The following is a 25,281-nucleotide window of genomic DNA, read 5'->3' on the forward strand; positions in this document are numbered from 1 at the left end:
GATGGATGATGGATGATGGATGGATGATGATGGATGGATGAATGGATGGATGATGATGGATGGATGGATGATGGATGGATGATGATGGATGGATGGATGGATGGATGGATGGATGGATGGATGGATGGATGGATGGATGGATGGATGGATGGATGATGATGGATGGATGGATCATGGATGAAGGACGGCAAGAGGGTCACGGCGGCACTGAGCAATGTCACAAACACTGAGAACCCGAAGAGCTGGCAGTCCTGGCATTACTGAGGAGTTGCTGAACCCCAGTCCCTGTGCCAGGGGTGCTGTGGGGATCCCATGGCGAGGCTCCTCTGCAGGCTGGCCCTGGTGCTGAGCTCACGGGCGGGGAAGGCTGGCAGCGGCTCCGGCTGCGGGCAGGGGCGAGCTGTGCTTGGCCTCTGCAAAGAGAAATTGCCCGTTTCACTGTCAGCACAGCTTCCCCAGCTGCTCCTTCTCCTCTCCCTATAGAATCTCCTGCTTGGGCATCACTGTCTGAGGCAGCAGCTGCACTACGGTGCTGGGCCCTGCACTAGAGCCTAGCTTGTAATCTTCACTGCCTGTGCTGGCAGAAGGAGATGGAAGGGATGTCTCAGGAGATGCTGTGGGAGAGAAAAGAAACAGAATTAACGTGGACTTGGATGCAGCAAACCATCCTACAAACCCAGGAGCAGGAGCCTGGGGGATCCTGGCACATCCTCCTTTCCTGGTTTTTTGGGGGGCTGGCAGACATGGACCAGTTCTTGGTATTTTGCACTTGGGGAATGCCCCCAGCTGCTTTTCAATCCTTCATCTCCTCAACCTGCAGCCCCTCTGTACCTCATTTACAGAGCACAGCATTTCTCTGATCTGCTTTGCTGGAAAGGGGCTTAAAAACCAAATAAAAGCCACCTAAAATATGTGATGCCAACATTTATATAGCTGAGAAACAGCAAAATCCTCTAGGGGAGGTAAACAACTGTAACAGTCAGAGGGAGGGAGACTGTGAGTGCAGGACACTGTGATTACATGGCAGTGGCTGCTAAATTACACCTCCTGTTGTATTTTCTTTTTTTAACAGCATGGTCCTACAGGGGATAAATGCCTTAACCCACACCCCAGCAGTGCCCAGGGTGCTTGAGGATGGTTTTGTGTTCAGGTCCTGTTGTTTGGCAACAGCCCCAGGGAACTCCTGCCATAAATAACCACCTATTCTAAATAGCCATCTGTCCTCTATTGTGGCATCTCCTACTTCTGCCAAATCCATAGAAACACCCAATCGTGATTTCTCACCCTTTTTTTCAACCTTATGTTGTTTTAGTAATATCTCAAAACCCCCCTGGGTCACGCTACCTTTGAAAATTCTAACTTCTCTTTGGAATTATGGAAAGGACTCAGCCAGGGAGGGCTGTGAGCTCTGATTCCAGTCTAACACTTAAACTCATCTAAATAAACTTAAGAACTTAAATAAACTTAAATCCACTTCAATTAACTTAAAGAGCTTAAATTTATTTTAAATAAATAAATAAACTTTTAAACACTTAACTTTTTAAAATAAATAGACTTTTAAAATAAATAAAATGTATTTTATCAATTTTTTATGGGTTTTTTTTTTCCTGAACTCCCCAGTACCTTGTCTCTACTGTCACCAATTATGTAAAATGGGCTGTAAATAATGTAAAAATGGGCTGTAAATAACATAAAAAGGGGGACATACGGTCTGGAGCAGCGTGGATCACAGAGGTCATGTTGCTTTGCAGGACATGTCCTGGCAGTGGATCCAGGTTGAGGTTGGGAGGTGCTGACTGGTACTGGAGATCAGCAGTGGTTCCTGCAAGTGCAATGTGGGGAGAGTCATCATTCCTTGCAGAGTTCCCGACAAGCCAGATGCTCTGGGCTGAACCTTTTTCACCCAGAGGATGTGGAAGACCTCTGTGGGTGAAGGTTAATGGCTCATCTTTGCTTCCTTCCTCTTTGTTCTCAGTCCCCTGGGATGTCTGGGCTTTCAGCTGCTCTCCAGCTGCACTCTTCTCCCTGGACTGTGTCCCAAGTGCTGCTCTTGCCCAGGTTTCCCATAAAGTTATAATTTTTGCACAAAAAAATCTAACAAAATATGTGTTGTCTTCCTTAACCTGCCTCAGCTAGTCAAGTGCCACACCACAGAGCGGATCCTGTGCTGTGAATCTCGCCAGATTTCCAGAGCTAGGCTGGAAGGAATGGCTCTGGGATTGGACTGGAGTGAGAAGGACCCTTCAAGCTACAATTCATCAAATGGTTTTGGTTGGAAGGGATCTGAAAGCTGATCCCATTTCAACCCCATGCCATGGGCAAGGATGCCTCCCACTGTCCCAGGCTGCTTCAAGTCTGGCCTTGGTCACTTCCAGGGATCCAGGGGCAGCCATAGCTGCTCTGGGCACCTGTGCCAGGACCTCTCCACCCACACAGAGAAGAATTTTTTTCCCAATATCCTACCTAAACCTTTTCTCTTTCATCTTCAAACCCTTCCCCTCCATCCTCCCTCCATCCACCCTGCAGCAGACACAAAGCCCCGTGACAGCCTTGAGATAACCCAGCTTTGCCACCCCTTCCCTGGAGAGGTTCTTACCTCCCAGCAACATCTCCTGCAGCAGGCTGTCGATCCTGGCCACCCCAAAGAGCTTCACAAACTGCACCTGCTCGATCATCTGCCAGGTGATGCTCTGCAGGGGCGGCAGCAGCAGCAGGATGTCGCTGAAGCGGCCGCGCGAGTCGTACTGGCGGTCGTTGATGTAATCCTCCAGGTTCACCTGCACCTGGAAGCGCATGTTCTTCACCTTGCCAGGCTCACTCAGCCCTTTGCAGTCTGGGAGAAGGGAAAAATGGGGTTAACTGCTTGTATTGGGTTGATGTGACCAGATAATGTGAATTCTGTCCCCCTCTGTTGAAGCTGGGTGGGGCAGTGACCCTGATCTCCTGGCACAAATTATCTGCTAATGGGCCATCTTTAAACCAGCTGGGCAATCATCTTTATCTTTCCACAACCCATCCTCCCTCCAGGAGATATCACCTGTTAATGGGCCATTGTTTAAAACTGGATATGGCAGCGATTCTTATCATTGTGGGAGGTATCCCCTGTTAATGGGCCATTGTTTAAAACTGGGTGTGGCAGTGACCCTTATCACTGTGGGAGATATCTCCTGTTAATGGGCCATTGTTACAAACTGGGTGTGGCAGTGATCTTTATCTCCTGGCACACATTATCTGCTAATGGGCCATCTTTAAACCAGCTGGGCAATCATCTTTATCTTTTCCACAGCCCATCCTCCCTCCAGGAGATATCTCCTGTTCATGGCCATTGAATCCCAGTGCATGACTGATAAAATTACATCATCCCACTGGGAGATGCTCCACCCAGGGGAGGAGCCAAGCCTTTCCTACCCAGATAAAAACTGATATTTTGGACAGCCAGTTATCCATCTTTCCTCTGGATTCCAGAGGAAGGCCAGACCTTTCCACATCATCCCTGGAGCTTCAGAGGAAACTGCACCTTCTCCAGGAGCACTGCTCCAGCTGAACCACATCTGCCACTGCAGGAGGATGCAGCCACCATGGAATGGGACTGCTGCCACCACCCTGACTGACTGACGGGTGTCAGCTTGGATTCTGACTCTGGCAGGGTTTGGGATTTTCTTTGTAATACTGTATTTCTATTTTAATTTTCCTAGTAATGAACTGTTATTCCTAATTCTCACATCTTTGCCTGAGAGCCCCTTAATTTCCAAATTATTATAATAGTAATTTGGAGGGAGAGGGTTTACTTTCTCCATTTTAAAGAGAAGCTCCTGCCTTTATTGGCAGACACCTGTCCTCCAGGACCCTGCTCCGTTTGTTCAGGGAAATGTTGCTCTGTCAGGCAGGCTGTGTGCAGGGAAAAGGGCAAGATGGCAGTGATGCTCTCCAAGGGCAGCTGGCAGGTTGGGCTGCCACTGCTTCACATCTCACATGGAACAGGCAAACCGTGAGTGGGAACAGTAATTGGAGGAGAAACAGGAATTTGAGGAGAGTTTGATGGGAAACAGTAAGAAAATAGAAGCTTGCTTCACATGGATGTGTCTGCCTACTGCCATTAGCAAAGGGGAAAAAATTTAGAAGTTAAAATATTTATCCTCCCAAAGAAACAGCCTGGAATTTTCCCCTGAAAACTTTGAGTCACAACTGCCACTACTAAATGCAGATGGTTTTAGTGCCTGCCTGTTGTGATTACACTCACTGCAGCATCAGGTTCCTGTCCTGCTCTCCAGTTTTTGACCTGTGATCAATCCTTTTTTCAAGGACTACTGGTCCAGCTTGGCTTAAGCAAATAAATTTGTCCCTGGGTCGGGTGAAGTGCTGGCATATACAGCCTCCCAATCCTGCCTCTGCTGTTATCTAAACCTGAGATTTCTGGATCACTGCACCACTTCCTTTACTGTCTGCAAAGAATCCACAGGCACCACATTTTTAGGATTGTACTGCCAAGAGATTAGATACAGTGGTTAACATATTATTGTGTGTCAGCACGGAGCTCTGAGGACATTCCTGCTCGTTAGCAGGGATGAATTTCACTTCACACTTGTTCCTTCCAACTGAAACCTCAGCACCTCATTGTCACATTGATCTGAGGCTGCACTGAGACACTGATCAGCTCAGAAGGTAATTTGTCTAAATCAATTTGATGGAAAAAATCATTTGATGTGACCCTTCCTCGGCTCACAGCAGCCTTTGGTGAGCCAAAGTTCATGATGCTCCTGAAATTCCTAGATCTTGATTTTGAACCAGTGAATACAGAAAAAAACCCCCAGTAATCAATGGATGATACTCTGATTTCTCCATGCTAAAAGACAAAAGGGCATGGTCTGGACTTGGGGTTGTTCTCCCATCTCCTCCCTGAGCTCCAGGGAGATACCCACTGGAATCTGGCCTGAGGCAGAACCCTTATTCTTCTGGAATAAACACAGCAAAGCTTCAAAACAAACTGTTTTTTCCCTGTATTTCCCTGTTACCCATCCTGTGGATCAGCCCTGCCCTGGTTGCTGCTGGCTTCCAGCAACATCCATTAGCAGATCCCTGATATTTCTGGGCACTCTGAGCAGCCCAGCTCCCTGTGGTTTTTGATGGTGCTCTCTGGATGCTCCACATTGCTGTTTGTCTGGCTCACTTTGCTCATACATAATTAATACAGGCATGTATGTCCTTAATGATTATCTTCTGCATTTCAGGGTGATGGGCTTTCCCAAAGCCAAGCTCCTGGAGCAGCCCAGCTCCTGCATAGCCTTGCACATCAGCCTGGCTGGAGCTCACACTTGCAAAAGAGTAAAACACTCAGTAACAGGTCACTTCTGTCTCCAAACTGCACTGCTGAGCATTGCTCATTACAGCACAGCCAGGCTGAGATGTAGAGCTGCTTCCAAGGGTGTGTTGGGTTGATGTGGCCAGAAAAGTGTATTCTGTCACCATCTGTTAAAAATGGTTGTGGCAGTGACCGTTATCTCTGTGGGAAATATCCTCTGCTAATGGGCCATCTTTAAACCAGCTGGCAATCATCTTTATCTTTCCCATGACCCACCCTTCATCCAGGAGATATCTCCTGCTAATGGGCCATTGTTCAAAACTGGGTGTGGCAGTGACCCTTATCTCTGTGGGAGATATCTCCTGCTAATGGGCCATTGTTAAAAACTGGGCATGGCAGTGACCCTTGTCACTCTGGGAGATATCACCTGTTAATGGGCCATTGTTTAAAACTGGGTGTGGCAGTGATCTTTACCTCCTGGCACATATTCTCTGCTAATGGGCCATCTTTAAACCAGCTGGGCAATAATCTTTATCTTTCCACAGCCCATCCTCCCTCCAGGAGATATCTCCTGTTCATGGCCAGTGAGTCCCAGTGCATGACTGATAAAATTACATCATCCCACTGGGAGATGCTCCACCCAGGAGGAGGAGCCAAGCCTTTCCTACCCAGATAAAAACTGATATTTTGGACAGCCAGTTATCCATCTTTCCTCTGGATTCCAGAGGAAGGCCAGACCTTTCCACATCATCCCTGGAGCTTCAGAGGAAACTGCACCTTCTCCAGGAGCACTGCTCCAGCTGAACCACATCTGCCACTGCAGGAGGATGCAGCCACCATTGAATGGGACTGCTGCCAACACCCTGACTGACTGACTGACAGGGTGTAAGATTGTATTCTGACTCTGGGAAGGTTTTGGAATTGTTCTTTGTAATGTTGTATTTCTATTTTAATTTCCCTAATAAAGAACTGTTATTCCTAATTCCCACATCTTTACCTGAGAGCCCCTAAATTTCAAAATTATAGCAATTTGGAGGGAGAGGCTTTCCATTCTCCATTTCAAAGAGAAGCTTCTGCCTTTATTGGCAGACACCTGTCCTTCAAACCAGGACAAAGGGTTTCTCCTGTTTTTTTGGGGAGTCCCCAGCTGCTCTGCTTGGCAGCCAGAGGGGTCTCACCTGGGTCAAAGAAGATGATGGCTTTGAGGCAGGCGTACTCGTTGTCATCGATCTGGATGTCCCGCAGGGGCTTCACCAGCTCGTCCAGGATTCTGGTGGCCACACGAGCGATTTCCATCTCTGGGCAGTGCATGGGGATGATGAAATCATTCCCTGGGAAGGCAGAGATTCCCCATCAGGTTTTGCTCTAACTCTGCTCTCACCCTGCAGTTACCCCAGGGAGGGTTGCCCCATAGTCCCAGTGCCATTTACAGCAATTTCCAGTTGGCAGGTTTATAAACTGATCCACGAGTGAGAAGCAAGCCCTGGATCTCATTCCCTGCTCCTGATTTATCTCAGTTGCACGTCAGTGCACCCACTCTGTGCACACAGCCTGCTCTGCTTTGCCCCATGTTACATCAAGCATCTGTTTGCAAGCAGAGCTGCATCTTTATTTTTGGTTTTCTTTTCTTACACAAAGTTATCCCCCTCTCTTTTCTTTTATGTGAGCCTTTCAAGGTCAGTATTCTCATTTTTCCAACAACAATCCCACCTGTGGTGGCAAGAGAGCTACATGAAAAGGAAATACCCATTTGCACTGTAATTTTTAATAGACATTTCTGCTAAGATTTTAAGTATCTATACCCAAATACCTCATTGCTTGGGCCTTGGCAATTTCAGGGACAAAACCAAAACAACCCAGTTTGAGATGCCATTTAAATACCGGGGTTTTCTCATTCACAATTCCAAAGCAGTGAGGGAACAGTTATAAAAATAGATATAAAAATGGATTTACTTGCTCTTTTTTACTCTCCTCTCCAGCACTGTGTCTCCACCCAGATGTTCAGCCCACACCCAGGAGTGCAGAGGGGGTTTCAGGGATGCACAATGCTTGGGAGGGGTGAATTATAAAAGCAGGAGTGTGTTTCGCTACTTTACCTAATAGCAGGAAATCAGTGTATGGTATGGACCTCTTGGCTACCCCAAGGAGCAGATGTTCCCCTGCATGGGCTCTGAGCAAGGCAACCTGGAGGTGGCACAGCAGAAAAAAATGAGATTATATTGGAAAAGCAGAGAATGGAGCAAAGAACAGCTCTGAGCTGTTGCTGTTTAATTAATCCCCATTTGGTGTTTGCTTAGATCTGCAGATAAAGTTCTGTTCAGGGCTAGAAAATATCAGAGTATGTTCACTTTGAGAAGTGTTACATTTGTGACAAATTAAATGAGAAGCTGTTTTTAACTAAAAGAGCAAAGAGGGGCTTGAGTAATTTGAGTTCTTGGAAAATGAACAGATTCTATATTTAATTATTAGGTACCAGTAAAGGCAAAATCAGAATTGCCTTGTAATTCAGACCTGCAGCAGTCTGACACCAATCAGAATTTTTTGACTGGATCTTTTGCAGGTTGGAGTCACCAACTCTGTATTTTGAGGGACTTTGGCTATTGAAATTATTTTTAATTGGTCCCTCTTTGTCCCCTGTTGTTTATAGCTCATACAGAGGGTGATCTCTATGTTAATGGTGGGAATTCCTTTCAAAGGCAGTGGATTTACCAGGAAGAGCCATTTAATTTTACCTGGTCATCAAGGGGGAGCTCACAAAAGGCTGGGATGTATTTTGCCCATTCCACCAGCACCAGGAGCTGCTGTTTCATGGATTCACACACATCACTGATGGTGGCAATCTTCTTCATGGAAATGTCTGTGCTGTGCATGGGGCTCAGGGATAAATACTGAAAGAGAAACCACCCAGCTGTGTTTGGAGCAGATCCACGCTGTTTTATCACCCTCCACAACAAGGGTCCATCCCACCAGGGCCCTGGGAAATGTTCCCATTGTGGCTGGACTCAGCTGTGTGCAGCTCACAGCCCAAGGAGCAGCTTCCACGAGGTGGTGCTCAGTCCCAACACACACCCAGCCCTCCTCCAGGCTGGCTCAGGACAAAATCAACATTCCCATTCCTAGCAGCACCGTGTCTCAGCTTCCCACCCATCCCTCCAGCCAGCCAGATGTATGAAATGAATCCAGATTTTCTCCCCCAAGCTGCTGTCAGGGACACAAAACCCCCTTTTTGATCTCTAAAGGGCTGTGTGGCAGGGAGAGGGTTAAAAACCATAATTTTTGAAAAGGAAGTGGACTCATTGCTGCATGTAATGTGCAACATCTGGACCATGTGTTTCAGTGCAGAAAGGGTATTTGCATAAGAATTTAAAGGACACTCAGGGTGAAATTAATGGTGGAGCATGAAATAGAAAAGCAATCAGCGTCAGCTGAAGCCCAGCAGATTTATTCACATTATTTTTCTGCCCTAAAATTATTATCCTGATAAAGAAGTTATGAGGAAAGATACAATCAACCATGACTGGAATATTATGTTCAAAGCAGGATAGAGAGCAGCAAGGAAGGATAAAATTCTGTGTGAATGCAGTGAGATTTTAGGGGTGCAGCAACAATTCGGGCTGGGGGAATAGGGGACCTGGGCTCTGCAACATCCCTCAGCCCTTGGAATTTCAGCTTTCTATCTCCCACCAAAGGCTGCATCTGCTCCCTGCAGGATGTATTGCCTTGGGGATAGATTTTTCCTGCCTGCTTTTGGATGTTTTGCATTTTCTTCCTGGTGGATTTTGGCAGCAGCCACCCAAGGGCAGAAAAAACACCCAGCCCTGGCTGGTTTATCAGGCTGGAATTGCTGAGGGCCATGGACCTGGCTGGAGGGGCTGTCCCCACGTGTCCTACCTGCTGTGCCATGGCCTCAGCCTGGGTGAGGATGTTGATGGAGAGAGAGCCATTGTCCTCATAGCTGCTCCTGCGGATGCTGATCCTGTCACGCTCGTTCTGCACGGCTGCAAGCAGAGAGAGGGGCTGGGGTCAGTGAGAACATCCCAGTGAATGTGTCTGTGACAATATCCCAATGAATGTGTCAGTGAGAACATCCCAGTGATTGTGTCAGTGAGAATATCCCAATGAATGTGTCAGTGAGAACATCCCAGTGATTATGTCAGTGAGAATATCCCAATGAATGTGTCAGTGACAATATCCCAATGAATGTGTCAGTGAGAACATCCCAGTGATTGTGTCAGTGAGAAAATCCCAGTGATTGTGTCAGTGAGAATATCCCAATGAATGTGTCAGTGAGAAAATCCCAATGAATGTGTCAGTGAGAAAATCCCAATGAATGTGTCAGTGAGAACATCCCAGTGATTGTGCCAGTGAGAATATCCCAATGAATGTGTCAGTGAAAACATCCCAATGAATGTGTCAGTGAGAAAATCCCAATGAATGTGTCAGTGAGAACATCCCAGTGATTGTGTCAGTGAGAACATCCCAGTGATTGTGCCAGTGAGAACATCCCAATGTTTGTGTCAGTGAGAATATCCAAATGAACGTGTCAGTGAGAGACTGCCAGGGGTGGTGCCAGTGAGAACATCCCAATGTTTGTGTCAGTGAGAATATCCCAGTTCTTGTATCAGTGTGAGATTCCCAGGGCTTGTGTCAGTGAGAATTTCCCAATGAATGTGTCAGTAAGAAAATCCTAATGATTGTGTCAGTGAGAATATCCCAGTGTTTGTATCAGTGAGAACATCCCAGTGAATGTGTCAGTCAGAAAATCCCAGTGTTCGTATCAGTGAGAACACCCCAATGTTTGTGTCAGTCAGAAAATCCCAGTGTTCGTATCAGTGAGAACATCCCAGTGATTTTGGCAGTGAGAAATTCCCCCCCAGCAGTGGCTGCTGCTCCTTGTGGTCCCTAAACAGGAGTGGAAGGAGCTTTGCTCCTGCAAGACCCTCCACTATTTTTGGAAGTTGGAATAAACAGGCTCTAGGGAGGGGGAAAGGCCACTTCAGAGGGAGAAGAACAAGCACAAGAGGGAGATGAGGCTGTTTGGGGGTCAGAGCAACACCCATGGGATGTTTGCTGGTCCCACTGGATTTGATGCAGCTCAGGGGGAATTTGGGGGTTTGGTGTCACCTCTCTCCACTTGGCAATGCACCCACAATGCTGGAGCCTTTGGGATCCCATCTGATCTGCACTGAGGGCTCCTGTGCTGAGCTCCTGGTGCATCAGGATGCTTCTGGGACTGCTCCCCATCCCATGGCAGTGCTGGAAAAGCATCCCCTGGTCCCCCCTCAGAGCAGCCTTGGAGTGTCCCCTGCAGGGTGATCCCAGGGGACATCACCACTCAGGGGACACAGAAAGAGTCACTCCATGGAGGCAGCTCAAAGTAAATGAAATTTAAATCCACTGATTCCCCCTTGAAACCATTCCCTCAGTGAAAATCACAAAGCCTGAAACCCCAACAGCAGTGACAAAGACAACACCAAGCCAGGGTTTGCCACCAGAGCCTTTGCTGGACATGCCATGATGAATTGGGAAAAAATCCACTGATTTTTAAGGCCATTTTCACCCTTTAAACCATCATTTTCCCAGCCTCATGCTCCATCAGCCCTGCACAGGGAACAGAAGGCATGGATTGCACCTCAGCAGATTATTTTTGCAACAGTCTCTAAGAGCTGACTCACCTCCACTGCAACCATTGAGTGAAACAGCAGCAGGAAAGAAAAAAAGGAGATTTTAGACTTAACCCAAGCTGATTTCAGTGCTGGTTTCCCCCCAAGCCCTCTTGCCTCTGTCCAGCAGCTCAGGGCTGGGGGAAGCAGCCTGAACACACTCTGTGTTTTCCTGGCAGCTCACAGATCTTGGCTACAAAGAGCTGGGAAAAGCACTTGCCATGTCCTCAAAGGGAGGGAGCAGGAAGATTTAGCATGTGGTGACAGTGCAGCTCATCCCTCCTCCTTCCTCCAGCATCCCAGACTCCTCTTGCTTTATTTGGGGGAAATGACTCAAACAGAGCAGCCAGAGCACGACTGACTCTGGGCTTTAACCCCTTGGGTGTACAGCACTCTGGGTTTGTCTCAAAAGTGGCCACTGGAAAAGATTTTTCCAGCATTTTTTCTTCCCTTTCTGCAGAATCAGCAGAATTATTTTGCCATCATTCTTTTGAATGATGCTGGGTCTTGTTTTAGAGCACCAGGACTCATTCCTGGGAATCCATACAAAGGAAGAACGTGGCCAGTGCTTTGAACAATTTGAGGGAAAGTGGGTTTTTTTTGGTTTTTTTTCCTGCCAGCCCATGTCCAACCACTGCTCTGTTTTCCTAACCAGCCTCTGATGAGGGGCCAACAAAGTGAAAGGGCAGAAAACAAGCAGCAGTGACAAAAATCAATGCCTCCCCTTATCTACAGGAGGGCAGTGTTTATTTTCCAAGATCTGGGGCTGAGTCTTGCTGTCAGTCAGGATCAGCTTGTGGGGATCTGGCTTTGAACCTCAGAGCCAGCCTTGCCTGCAAGGGGCTGTGTGGGTGCAGCCATTTCTGAAAGGTGCACACACAAACATTCCTGGAGCATTCTCAGGATATGGACACTGCAATTTATCATCCATTTAGAGAAAAAAAACAACAGTTTTTGGGAGGCTCTGCTCACCCTCTTAGACAGCAGCACAAGGGGAGGGTCAGCCTGGAGGTGAAGGTGGTTATAGGAACCATAATCTTGACACTTGATGGGTTTATTGCTCCTCCAGAAAGGTGAATGGAGCATCCAGAACTCAGGAGGAACAAGCCTGGCCCAGTCTGTGTCACCACTGGCTATTCTGTAAAATCCCCATCCAAGCTCCTACACCTGAATTTATATCAGATGCTCCCCCACACGCTCCCAAGGTGCCTACTTACAAAAAAAAAGGACAAGTTTTGCCTTTCCAGTTGAGTTACAATTCTGATTTTCTGTAAATCCTACACTCCCAGGCAGACCTGGTCCCCATGACAGACTCCTTTAAGAAGCCTCAGCCTGTTTTTCCCCCTGAGTCTTTTTATGGCACATATTTCAGTGCTTCCCTCATGCTCTGATAAGCTCAATTCCCAGTGTGAGTGGATGGCACAGAGCAACTTTCTCAAGGTGATTTGGGTGTTATCGCTGAGAGCACCCAAGATGTGATGGAATTAGATACAAAGGGGAGTTAATGTTTCACCTGCCACAAAAATTAATCTATTACTGTGCAGTGATTATATTGCTGTATTTATTGTGTTTGTGAAAGGGAAGGGACAGGTCACTCCTGCTGAGGCAGTGGGAGTGCTGGAGGGACATGCTGGGCTCAGGGGTGATCCTGGCTTTGCTGTCAATAAAACTCAAAAAAACAAACAAACAAACAAAAAAAAAAAACCTGCAGGAAGGACTAAAAACCCAGTGCTGCATCCCTCTGTCTCCCAGGCTATTTCCAGAAGTGGCAAAATCTTTGCTGGCTGGTTTGTTCCCCCTCTAATCCTGTTCTCTGTATATTCCCAAAGCCAGAAAACATCACAAAAAAAACCACCCAAAGCCAGAAAACATCACCAAGAACCACCTAGCCCTGCAAGAAAGGACATCAGTGAGCCCCAGGATGGTGCTGGCCAGGGACAGGCTGGCCTTTCCCACAGGGAAAAAGGGGAGAGAGGGCAGGATGATGCTCCTGCCTCCCTCCAGGGACTTGTCCTGGCTGTGGGAAATGGATGGGAAAACAAACACACTCAGTGTGTGACACAGGGGAGCCCTCACCAGGGGTTTGTCACTCAGAGCAAGGCTGGACACTCTGCCTGGAGCTCCTGGCAAGCAGGGCTGTGCTTGTGGGATTGCAACCAGCCCCTGCTTCCCAAACCCTCTGTCCTTGTCTTGGCCATGAGGAACCTCCAGGGACCCCAATAAATGGGGCACAGGCACTGGGAGAGCAGCAAACTTTCCACAGCAGCTGTGGAGGTTCAGGCTTTGCCTACACAGGAATTGCTGTGTCCATCATTATTCCACTAAACCCAGCCTCAGTTAATGCAGGTGGGGTTGGGAATGTGGTGATAAATGGCTTGGAGAGAGCAGGAGGAGGGAGGTCCCTGATGCTGCACTCACCAGTGCTCACATTGTTTCTGTCTTCACCAACAGATTTATTCCTCCTGCTGCCTGATTAATTTATATCCACAAATAATCTTTTTTCCCTGAGCTACCTCGGATTTTGTAGGTGTGGTGTGTTTTATTCACAAATAAATCCCAGTGCTACACGTACATTTAATCCTTTCATGGGCTTATGGCTGATTTATGACTACTGAAGGTGGAGAAGATCCTTTATCTTTTCCATCCTTCTTTGCAATAAACTGCAGTCCCAGCCTTCTGAAAGCTGGCAAGAGAAATGTGCAAACAAAAGGTATGAAACAAGATAGAGGCCCTGTGAAGCACTAATAAAACCATCCTATAAACCTGTCCAATTTCACCATAATAAATAAAGCCTCAAACCCTCCCTCCTCCTTACTGTTGCAGCAGTAAGTGGTACAACAATTCTTTTTACTTCTGCATAAAATTAAACAAGTTCATAGATGACTTTGAAGGGGATGAGAGGTTAAATATTAAGCCCTCTTTTTTTTTTTTTTTCCCACCAGAAAATTGAATCCTGGCATTTCAAAAGCCTTCCAGGTTTTCAGGCACTCAGCTCCATGTGAGGAGATGACCTGGCTCACTTGAGAAATCACACCCTGCTGATTTATTCGAGGTTAAACATGATCTCAGGGAGATGCTAAAAATAGAATCCCTCTGTTTTCTCTGGGTGTTTCAGTACCTGGTGTTCTGCTCAGGCACTGATGCTGCAGTGACCAAAAACCTGTCTGGTAGCATTGTGCAAGACAATAGAAATCAATCCTCCTGAGCCAACAGAGAAACCAGGGGAACAGCCAGAACATCCCCAAAACATCCAGACCTCCTGGCACAACTCCAACACAAGAACAAAGCAGTGAATCATGTGCAAAATTCTTGGATCCTGATCATAGTCGTGTTTAGGGTTTTTTTTTGTTCAGCCAAAGCTTTCCCTCTCTCCTCATCCTAATTTAAAGGGTTCTTATTAAAGTGAATTATTGATACAAAAATGCAATTAGGATAGCAGTGATTCTGAGTGAGCTGTTTTCTAGGAAATCTGGGAACTGGATTTTTCACAAGACTCAGTTTTGTCCCTTCCCTGCTCTCATTAGTGCTGATAAAACCTGGATCCCACCTCAATTCACAAGCCTGAAGGTGTGGGGCTCTTGTGTAGGGCAGTCTCAGTCCTTCCTGAAAGTAGAACTGAATTTTGGCTGCACAAACAAGGCAGTTTAAAGATCCTACAGGCAATTTTCACAACCATTCCCTGGGGAGTCTGTTCAGTGCCCCAGCACCCTCTGGGAGAAGAACATTTTCCAAACCTCCCCTGACACAGCTTAAATCCTACAGTCCCAGGCAGACCTGGTCACCACATAGCTCAGGTATTTGTATTATATGGCTTTTTCTTTAGGGAGAAATTTCCTTTCTAACAGGTAACACAGTTCCCTGTTATTCATTATCCACTAGAAAAGTTGCCAAAAGAGGGGGGGAAAATAAAAAGAGAGAGAAAAAGAAATCCAAACGTGCCACATCACATCTTACAACACAGGAAGATTGGGAAAAAAACCCAAAAACATCAAACCCTCTCTGGATCCAAAATTGCTGTTTACCAGTTATTTTGCCAGAGAACAGGCAGTTCTGCAGGCTGTGCACACGGACACTGAGCAGTGGGTCAGTGGGGCACGCTGACCCCACCCCAGCTGTGCTGTCCCAGCCAGCCTGGGAAAAGGATCCTTCCCAGCCTCTTCCCAGGTGCAGAGGATAAACAAGGCCCCTGCCACACCCTGGAGCTCTGACTGCCGTTAGAAGGGCTGGCCCCAAAGGAATGTGCCAGGGAAAGAGGCTGGGACACCGAGCACCGAGTGGGGATGTCACCTCTGCCACCTCCCAGCGCCCCAAAAGATTCTGTACAAATATTTGGATGCTCCATCCAAGACAAGGTTTCTCCTTCTCCCTAAGGCTTTGCAATGCTGTTTAATATTAATCTAGAACCACCCAAAAGCAAACAGCTGTGTTCTTTTAGTGCACACAATTGTGCAAGAACTTTTCTTTCCCAGCCCTGCACATGTGCTGGGGGTAGAGCTCTGGTCAGCTAAGCTGATTTCTGCACAGCAGTTGCTCAAGGTGCTTTAAAATCTTCCTTGCCAGACACAGGAGCATTTTCCTAGCACACAACCTGACTGCACTCATAAAAAAGTTTGAAGGAATGTGACGATGTGGAACTTGAAATGAGTCATCTCCCATCAAGCTGCACTCACTGATGGAGGAGTGAGCCAAGGTTTTATAACTTTTACCATAAAAACCAATAAAAATCATGCTTCAGCTCAAAGAATAGATCTGATAACCAGATTTCAGCTTTTCCAAGCACTGCAGTTTGCTGCATTGGCAATTGGCTTTATCCCATCTAGAATTGACCAGATCAGTTTCAATTTAGTCTTTATTTTTCTGAACTCTATTTATTATTCCATCTGCTATATTTACTCAATTTCTCCCAAATTAAACCAGGCAGCATTTTTGCTTCATCCATGACTTGTGCCAATTTTCAGGACACCCTTCTTGTCCAGGAAAACATATGGTCAGAACATTGGAAAGATCATTTCATCACCAGTAAAATCTTATGACTTACCAGAAATCGAAGGCAAATTTCCTCTTGGGTTCAGTGGGGCCACAGTTCCACCCCTTGGGTAAACTTGGTGACATGGAAGGAAACTTTCAAGATCCCTCACCTTCTAGCTGCCAGTGGGTTGGGAAGCAGCACAAATGAAAGGTGAAGAGTGTGAAAGCATCACCCAACAACCTGCACCTTGGGTGGGATGAGCCCCCAGCTTGTCAGGCACTTAATGGACAAGGATCACAGTAAATCAGCACCATCCACACTCTCCCAGTGGGCAGAACTGGAACAAGCAGAGACCAGAAGTGCTGGGATAAATCCCAGATTCCCCCATGTAGGTTAACAGAAATATTTTTTTTTTTTCCTATAGAGCGTTAGGCACTATGACATATTTCCTTTAGAAATGGCACATCCTGGTAGTCACCAAACCTACAGCTCTCCATCTCCCCAACCCAGCCAATGAGAAATTGGCAACCCAAGGCTCAGAGCTGTGCTGGCTCCACATTCACCCTGTCACAGCAGCAGGGCCAAAGGGTTCTGCTCTGAGTCACGTCCCTGATGGGGTACATGAGTCAGCAGGGGGGACACATGAGTCACCCTGCTCAGGAGCTGTGCCCTGTGGCTCAGGGGAGAGGCTCCCACTCCTGAAGGCTCTGTGCTCAGGCTGGACCTTGCCCTTGCATGCAGCTACGTGAGCATCAGCTGGGCCAGCCACGCCACCTGAAGCAGCACTGATGGCAGTGATGAGATTGGAGGTGGCAGATCCTCGCTGAGATTGGCACTGGTGGGATTAGGAGTCACACCAGAGGGTATGGAGAGAGGAAATTGCTATTGTAAAGCACTTAGAGACCAAATAAGCCCTGAGGAAGCCCATCCCTAAAAGACCAGCCTCACGAGATGGGTGAAAAATGTCACCAGGCTCTCACTGAAATGGAGATAAAATGGAAAATGGGGCTTTCAGCTGCAATAAAAAACATCTCTGTGGCACACAATCATCATCTCTCCAGGCAGTGCTACTGCTGCTCCCCCCCTGCTCTGCAGTGGAACAGGGTCTAAGACAGCAGCAGGGAGGTTTGAAATGTCTCTTTGCACCCACCTTCTTTCTTCATGCCAGCTCTGAAGCATTTCTTCAGCCTGCAGTACCTGCACTGGTTCCTCTTGTCTTTGTCTATCACACACTGTCTGTTGAACCTGGGAGGAGATGGGAAACACAGCATGGAGCAACCAGCCTGGCATCTGCCACCCCCTCACCCTGAACAGATCAAAATACAGCCCCAAATACAGCCCCAAATACAGCCCAGGCCTCCCTGAGCTCCACACTGCATGATCCCAGAGAAGAGCCCAAGGTTTGCTAGAAATGGATTGAATCAACCTTGGCTGGGCTCGCTCCTCCTCTTCTGCACCGCGGCTCCTTCCAGCTCCAGACCACCCACCCTGCAGGGACTGGGATGGTTTTGGCTGTGAAAACATGACTGGGACTCAAGCTGTGCTCTGGTAGGAGCTCCATGTCCGAATTCCAGACAGTTTCTGGGTGTTTGGCGTTGGGGTTTGTCTGATTTCACTCGTTAACTACTCCACCATTTGCGTGGAATAAAATGCGTTATGGGCCACAAGCCCTTTGGGTCTGCAGCTTTTTCTGAGCCCTGTGGCCTCCTAATTCCTTCTCATTTCAGTGGGGATTTAGGAACCCTTGTGCTGTTTCAGGGGTGGCCCATGCAGGCTTGGCAGCTGTCCCCATGGTGGGTGAAACAATGGAAGGGGAACCTTCCATGCAGAGAGGAGATGACGTGGCTTGCTCCAGCACCATCAGGCTGTAAAAGCTGAGACACTTTCCCAGACTGGTAAAAAGCCAAAGGTACAAAGGCCCAAAAAGACTCCAGGGGAATTCATGTCTGCCATAAGCAGAGCTCTGAGCTGGGCTGAGCTCACCAAATAAGGGCTTGCACACAAGCTTGGCTTTAATGCTGTGGATCTTCCCCGAGCTGCCAATATCCCAGAGATTCATGGATTCCTGAGGAGAGGCAGCAACTCTGCTCTCAGGAGACTGACAGCTGAAATTTCAAAGAAACCAGTAGCAGAGTTCATCTCCTCCTGCAGGAACCCCACAGTTCATGGGATGGGCACTGTGTAGGTGGACACTGCACTCAGCTCAGGTGTCTTTCATGGCTGGTGTGTCCTGGAGTGATGAGGGCACCAGGAATATTTTGAACAAGTAGGGTGACTTGCACTGGAAAAATCTGGAATGCCCTTAGAGGAGTAAAAGCTTTGGAACAGAAAGAAAACTTCCAGATTTTAACTAGAGATGAACGGCTTAAGTGTATTCAGGCTTGGGATGTCTTTCTACTTTCTCCTGTGCTAAAATAAATATAATTTTTCTAAGGTAAATCAAGATAGCAGCTTTATAATTTATAGACTCCTCCTGGCAAAAAACCTGTCTCAAATGTATACCTGTGTGCCAAAGTGGATGTGAATCATCTCTGGTCAACACTTATTTCTCAGAATATTCATAAAATCATCACTGATAAGTCAGTATATGTAATTTATTGTATTTCAAAGCAAGAATGGAGAAGCTGGGAGAGGGCTTTGGAGGTGACAGATTCTTGGATGCCTTGGGTGTTTTTTACCAGGAAAAGCAAGAAAGATGAAATCTCTGGAGCTTTGGTCCTTCGCCACCTTGTCTTCCCCTTGCTGGGCTGTGACGAGGTCACGGTGTCACTCCACACTCAGGCTCTGCATTTATGCATTTTACACATCAGTCAAACCTCAGGTTTAGGTTGGACTCGAGGACCTCAAAGGCCTTTTCCAGCCTGGTTCACTGTGTGATTCTCAGGTCTTTGAGTTTCCCTCAGTTTACACCAGGGGAAAGCAGCGATGGCGAATTCACTCAATGCATTGCTTGGTTCTACCAAATTCTCACGATCCAAACGAGATTGGACTGAGTTTAGAGATAGGACTGAGTTTAACCCTTGCAAACCAAACTCCAGTCCTTCTGGTGGCCTTCACAGCGTGCCAACTTGCCATTTGAGACACAATCCCTGAACCCAGCCCACATCCTCTCCTCCCCTAAGCCGCGGTACCTGCAGGAGTAGACGTGGTTCTTGCGGACGCTCCTCCTGAAGAAACCTTTGCAGCCATCACAGCTGGAGGCCCCGTAGTGCTTGCCAGTGGCCCTGTCCCCACAGATGGAGCACAGCGAGTTGACTCCGTTGGGGAGCAGGTTGGTGTTGGCTGACTCGGCCGCGATGGATTCTGCAAGGGACAAGCAAACCTCGGAGTTTATCTCGTGCTCCTCCCAAGCTCAGCTCCTGTGCTAATGCTGTTGGTTGTCAAGCTGCATAAGCCAAACTGCTCCTGAGAATTTATCAGATAGCACTGCTTTCCTGGAGAGATATAAAGAAACTTCACTTGCATGCGAGTTTTATGTTTTTGAGGGATGGGGAGCCACCTCCCCAATGAGATACCCAGAGAATATGGTTCAAAGCTGCTGTCCATAGAAGAAAATGGAAAAAAAAAAAAAAACCCCTCATTAATTTGAGTAAATAGAATGCAGAGAAGAAACAACAGAGGCAGAAAAGATGAACTACTTCATGCCCATGACAGAGGTGCTGAAGATAAAAGACTGTTTTTGAGAGATCCTCTGCAGCTGGAAGGCAGAGACAGCAGCTCCCACAGGGATCACTTCAGTTCTAAGTCTGGTCCCTCCACTGAAATTCTCTCTGAAGAGCCTCACTGCTTTCCTCTGGAAAGCAACAGAGGTGTGCATGAACACCAGACTTCTAAATTAGGGGCCTAAAATTAGGACATATGAATGCCCTCTGTCATGTCCCCCGCTTGCACCCACTCATTTGGGGCAGGAATAGCTCTGCCCCTGCCTGCCCTGTGTACACACTGCTGAAAACTCCCCTTGGAACCTCTCCCTCTGCCCTAACCACCAGACTGGCTGCCCTCTTAATCCTCCTAATTTGAGGCACAGCTTGGGGAAGGAAAAAACCAGGAGACCCTTGCAAAGAGGGCAGTGTTTGTATCATCTCCCCACCTGTTTGCAGAGCCTGAGCTGGGCACTCGCTGCAGGAGGGTTTTATGAATTTATCACACCTCTGGGAGCACGTTCTGTGCTCCAGGAGAGCCCACCTGGTGCTCCAGTGACCTTGGAAAAATCCCTGGGACAAGGCACACCCTGGGATGGGACATCCTCCCAGCAGGGATGGGAAAGGCTCAGTTTACCTGCTCCTTAGAGAAAACGACTCAAAGGGGAGGAATTGCCATCTGATCTGCCTAGAGAGAGTTCTCTAATCTGTAATGCACAAAAATAGCTCTGGGTGATCCACACACAAAATGTACACAGAGAGAGAGATAGTGAAGGGCATTTTTGGGTGCAAATAAACATTAAAAATTTATAGTGAAAATATTTGCTGCACAATGAAAATTGTAATCTCCCATCCCCCCCCTCCAAAAAAAAAAAAAAAGCCAACAAAGCTTTAGTTAAAAAAAAAAAATGGACAGTTTCTTAGCTAAGGCTGAAACTAAAACATTTTTAGCCAAGACTTCACTATTGCAAATTCAGACTTCTTATTACCTCCTAAAATAACCCTTTTGGTCCATATTCATATCCTGGGGTATGGATGAGTAAATAAGTGGGTTATAGCAAGATGACACATATCAAGAAAGAATGACAAGAAACAAGAAAGGACAAGACATAACAAGAAAGAATGACATCATCAAAATCATTCTTAGGTCATAATGACAGGAATTGAGATTTGCCTCTTCCCAAATTCTGTGTTTGATTCTCCCACATTTGTCAGAAAGTGACACTTGGGCCCTATGGGAGCACTGTCTATGTCAGAGGTGTTTAACGGCAGTTTAGGTTGATTTTTAAGGGGGTTATTTTTGCAATGGTTCTTGATTTTATATTACTTAATAATTTAGTATTAGAGGAACTGTACAGAATATTCCTTTCAGGATACCTGCAGAACACTTGGGCATCTGTTGTTCCACACATTTTTTGAAGGAGCATATGACCATAAGCAAATGCACCACGTTGGATTCCATTTTAAAAATTTGCACAACCAAAATAAAGATAATGCAGCCAAATTTCCTCTTCACTCCACTCATGCTTTCTCTAGACTTCAGAGGAATCAAACCAAGGTCAAACAGTTTAGGTCTCCAATGAACATTTTTATCCTTCAACAGGTCTAGACTGCAAAATAGTCCTGATGCTGAAAGCATTTACTCACCAGAGTAAATTTTATGTGAGTAGGCAGTGAGAATCTGCTTGCTGATACAAGAAAGGAATTAATAATCTGGCCATAAACCAGATATTACTGGAGGAGGAACCATCAGCACTGTGTGTGGGGAAATTAGCAAACCAAATTTTGCCCTCACTTGTATCCATGGAAGCACAAACAAACCACCAGTGGCTCTGTGGCTCTGTGTCAGGGCAGCTCCACAGCTAAAAGTTCAAAACCCTGGGAGGGAGCCACGTGTCCTTTTCAGCTGAACTGGCTGAATGTGAGCAGAAATTTTAATAAATAATTAATTAAATAAAGGAAAAGCCCTAAGCCAGAATGCACATTAATTATGATCACAATTTTTAATTGCAAAATCCTGTCACCAGCTAATGATGGGCTCCAAATGAGAATTAGAGAAGAACAAAGCACAGCTGATAGCACAGGCACCAAGAGACCCTTTCAACACAGCTTTCAAACCTCCCCAATATTTGGGTTTTCCTGGACTGATTTCTGTGAGGAAAGGCAGCACAGGATCCTGGCAGCACAGTGAAATCTGCCTTGTGTGCTCCATCCCTGCCTGACACAGCCTGAGCAGTTCCTACACTGTGCCTTTGAAATCTCTGCTGGAGACACGCGCTTGATTTTGTTCTCCAAGAAAAAAACAAAATTCACCTTGACTTTGTGTGGCTCCCAGGCAGAGCTGAGGCTCAGCTTGTGGCCAGACCCCTCACTGAGGCTGTCCCCAAGCTTCACTGGCAGAAATATCTGAAGTTTTGGCCAATTTTTGTGTTATATATAATCACTGTGCAGACTGGGAACTGCCTAAGGTGAGAAGAGCACCCCAGTGGCTTCCCCAGATATGGGATCAGCCAAGTTCACAACTGAAATGCACACAAAATTTTTGGTACCTACTGCCTGTGTTTGTAAATCATTGCCTAACCAGTGCAGGGATGATAATGCCAGTTTTGCAGTGATAAGAAATGACACTGAGGATGTTCTCGTGATACCTGAGCCCTGCACTGCTTTTCCTTTCAGTTCCTTTACTGGCTGCAGCTCTTCTAGATGCACATTGCAAAACAAAATTGTCTTGAAATACTCCCTAGGGTGGCTTTTATCTACCAGGAAATCCAAGTTTTGGTGCATGTAATTTGCAGTTAACAAATCCCCAAATTACATGTGCTGGGCTAGAATGTGAAGGGATCACAAATGTGGGTTTAGGGCTTGAACACACACAGTCAAAGCTGGTGCCAAAACTAGCATTGTGAAAGATGTACACACAAATGTAGGGCAGGAGGAGGTTTAAACCCTGGCCACGTGCAGGTCAGCCTCTTTCCACACCAGCTTTTAGCAAATAGAAAGGTTTTTAAACCCTTAAATATTTTTTAATATCATTCTCATAAACGGTTCTATTCTTTATTTTGAGTTAATATTAAAATATTTGGCAAATTATGGGCTTTTTGAAGGTGGGAAAATCCAAAATACATATCTGGGTAAATCTCAGAATGATAGCAGCTTCCTGAAGAAGAAACATTTAAGCACAGGAAGTGCTCCACGAAGTTAATCCACCCAAATTTTTGATGAAATAATGTTCTGAAGAAGGAAAGTGTTGGTTTCAAGAAAGCATGACCTTATTTGAAAGTATTACAATTTTCACTTTTGGAATTGCTCAGAATGTAAGAGACTGCTCTGAGTCCATCAAAATAAATATTATATCCTTTCCTGTTCATGTTTATAGAGGGCAAAGCTGTCATCATTTACTAGGCAAAATACAGATGAATCTTAGGAGAGATATAAACAATCCTTAAAAAATCCGGTATAGTTATAAAAATTACCTAAAGTTAGGTTGTTTTTTGATTCAAAAAAATTTAAAATATATCTGAAGCCACAAGGAAACTGTGATTTTTGAATTACCTCAGGGGACTGAACTCAGCTGGACAGCACTAGATTTCCATGCATGGCCATTTCAGGTCTTTTTTTTTGAAGTTATTTTTACAAACTGTAGAAAAGGACACTTACCCAAGACAAACAAGCTAATTTCAAAGCAGCTACTTCCCGAGAGAGCTGGTTAGTCATTAACAGCTAAACAAATAACACAATACCGAGTTCGATAAAGTTCAGAAAAAAACTCAACCTGTCAGTTCTACTGCATGAATCAACAGAGAGCCCAGACAGGCGTTGGTGGCTCCTTTGCAAAATTATATTGAATTTTGAGTGTATTTGTGATGCTTCAAAAAGTGAAAAATGTCTTGTTGTTCAACAGGAAGTGATAAAGTGGAACACCTGTGTTAAATGACGTTTCTGGAGTAGGATGGGAGATGGGAACCTATCTGCAAGAATCAAATCCAGTCTATCTGGAGCTTATAAAAACTATAAATATTGAAAATCCTTGATTTGGGGACAGCCAGAGCTTTACAGACGGAAATTTTAAAATCAAGTTCCTTTGGGCCTTTTAGCTTTACTTGTCTCCTGATCTCCCTCCATGCCCCACAATAATAAGTCCAATCATTTTATATTGTAGGTGATATCCCTACTGAAACTCTGATTTCTTTTGATGAACCAGTTAATGAACAAATGTGAAAATCCCATCTTAATTTCACTAAGCTTCTTACCAAATTAAAAGGCTGCCAAAGGGGATTGCTAACATTGGAATCTCATTCAGTTGCACGATTTGCCTCGTGCAATATCACCAAAATGGCCTTTATTTTTTACACAATTGCTTTCACAGAATGGAGTTCACTTTATGTCAGAGTACTTTTGGCTGCAGGAAAATTAAATAGCACGCCGAGCGCTTTATTCCTGCGAACGAAGCGGAAGTCTCTGTGCATAAACACTCCCGCCTCCCAACCAACTCCTTTTGTGCCCTAAAAACTGTTGGACCATCTTGGTAGCCAGAAAAGGAATATAAAACTAGCAATGATTTGGATATTGATTCTCAATCCAAGCTCCCAACTTAAGCAGGGCGCACGGTCGTGAACCAATGCCGTGTTTTCCCGAGGATTCAATGTCAACTGAAGTCGTATATGGGAATGAGACACACATTTGAACGAGAAATATTGGTAATAACTCCTCTCATAAGCAATACAGTGGGACAAACCCAGGGAATGCCATGAAAACCTCTACCAACTTCTGCAAAACCTGGTGGGCTCTTCAGGGCGTGACGCTCAGCCCACCAACGAAAGGAAAAACCCAACACGGGACCAGGTCGTGTTTCAGCCCAAACATAACCACGGATGCACCAGAGGTTGACAGGTCAGCTGCTTAAACATTACCCCTTCCACCCTTTGCCCCATACCTCCCACCAGCCTTTCCTCTGTGTCCAGCTTTATAACAAAAATAGTGGAGCTTATTCAAGGGAAAACGAATAAAAATCTCACCGGTGTTGTTGGGGAGCACGCGGAGGTTGTCGAATTCCAGCATGGTATAAGAGGAGTCCAAGGAGTCGACATAATCTGGCATATCCATGTCCATGATGGACTGACAAAGCTTCATTATTACTTGACAACAGCGAGGGAAGTGGCAGAAACAGCCCCGCTGTCAATCACGGCCAAGGTTTCCTCTGCAAAGAGAGACACCCCGCTCCTTGCGATGACAAATCATTACCCAGCTCTGCCCCTAGTCCCCTCCCCGTGCCAGGACAGAAGGGACGAGGCCAAACCCTCTGGCAGAGTCCCCTCCCTTCCCGGGGTGCATCTCGCTCTCTCGCTCCTGATAAGGGGATGCAGATAAGGCCCAGGCTCAAACGCCTTGGATTGCATCTTCGGGTCAATACAGCCCCGTTTATGGCTGCTCCTGCACAAACATTTTGAGAAGGGCTGAGGAGAGGCCATCACCCACGTGTCACTCTCACAGGGCACAGCAGTGGTCATGTCCAATCACCCATTGTCACCTTGCTCGCCTCCCAGCCCTTGTGGAAAGAGCAAATGGTGTCACTTGAGGACCCTAAGGACAATAAATCAATGTCCCACCAAATGGGGACCATTAAGGCAGGTCAGCATTGAGAACCTGAGTCATTTCCACGAGGCTCACACCTTGAGCTGCAGCTGGAAGGGGAAAATGAAGCTTTGTTCC

General features: G+C 46.3%; 2 protein-coding genes across 3 annotated transcripts in view; one reads left to right on the forward strand and one right to left on the reverse strand.

Annotated features, from left to right (window-relative positions):
• COTL1 (coactosin like F-actin binding protein 1) overlaps positions 1–25,281 on the forward strand; it is a 346,092-nt gene that overhangs the window by 138,242 nt on the left and 182,569 nt on the right. The gene's annotated exons all lie outside the window — the stretch shown is intronic.
• On the reverse strand, positions 162–24,860 carry LOC306806883 (hepatocyte nuclear factor 4-beta-like). Of its 2 annotated transcripts, none has more exons than XM_079316021.1 (10): positions 24,588–24,860; positions 19,063–19,234; positions 17,082–17,176; positions 9,191–9,297; positions 8,032–8,187; positions 7,396–7,483; positions 6,478–6,630; positions 2,597–2,833; positions 1,709–1,822; positions 162–413 (listed from the first exon to the last, which is right to left on the reverse strand). In XM_079316021.1, exons 1-10 carry the CDS (start codon positions 24,700–24,702, stop codon positions 352–354), a joined length of 1,299 nt encoding a protein of 432 aa, XP_079172147.1. In that variant the 5' UTR covers positions 24,703–24,860; the 3' UTR covers positions 162–351. The 2 variants fall into 2 exon arrangements, with proteins under 2 accessions (XP_079172147.1, XP_079172146.1); XM_079316020.1 differs by having other exon boundaries at positions 162–614; positions 24,588–24,854.

Source organism: Erithacus rubecula, assembly GCF_903797595.1.
Source record: "Erithacus rubecula genome assembly, chromosome: 12".
In the NCBI taxonomy this organism is placed as follows: Eukaryota; Metazoa; Chordata; class Aves; order Passeriformes; family Muscicapidae; genus Erithacus; species Erithacus rubecula.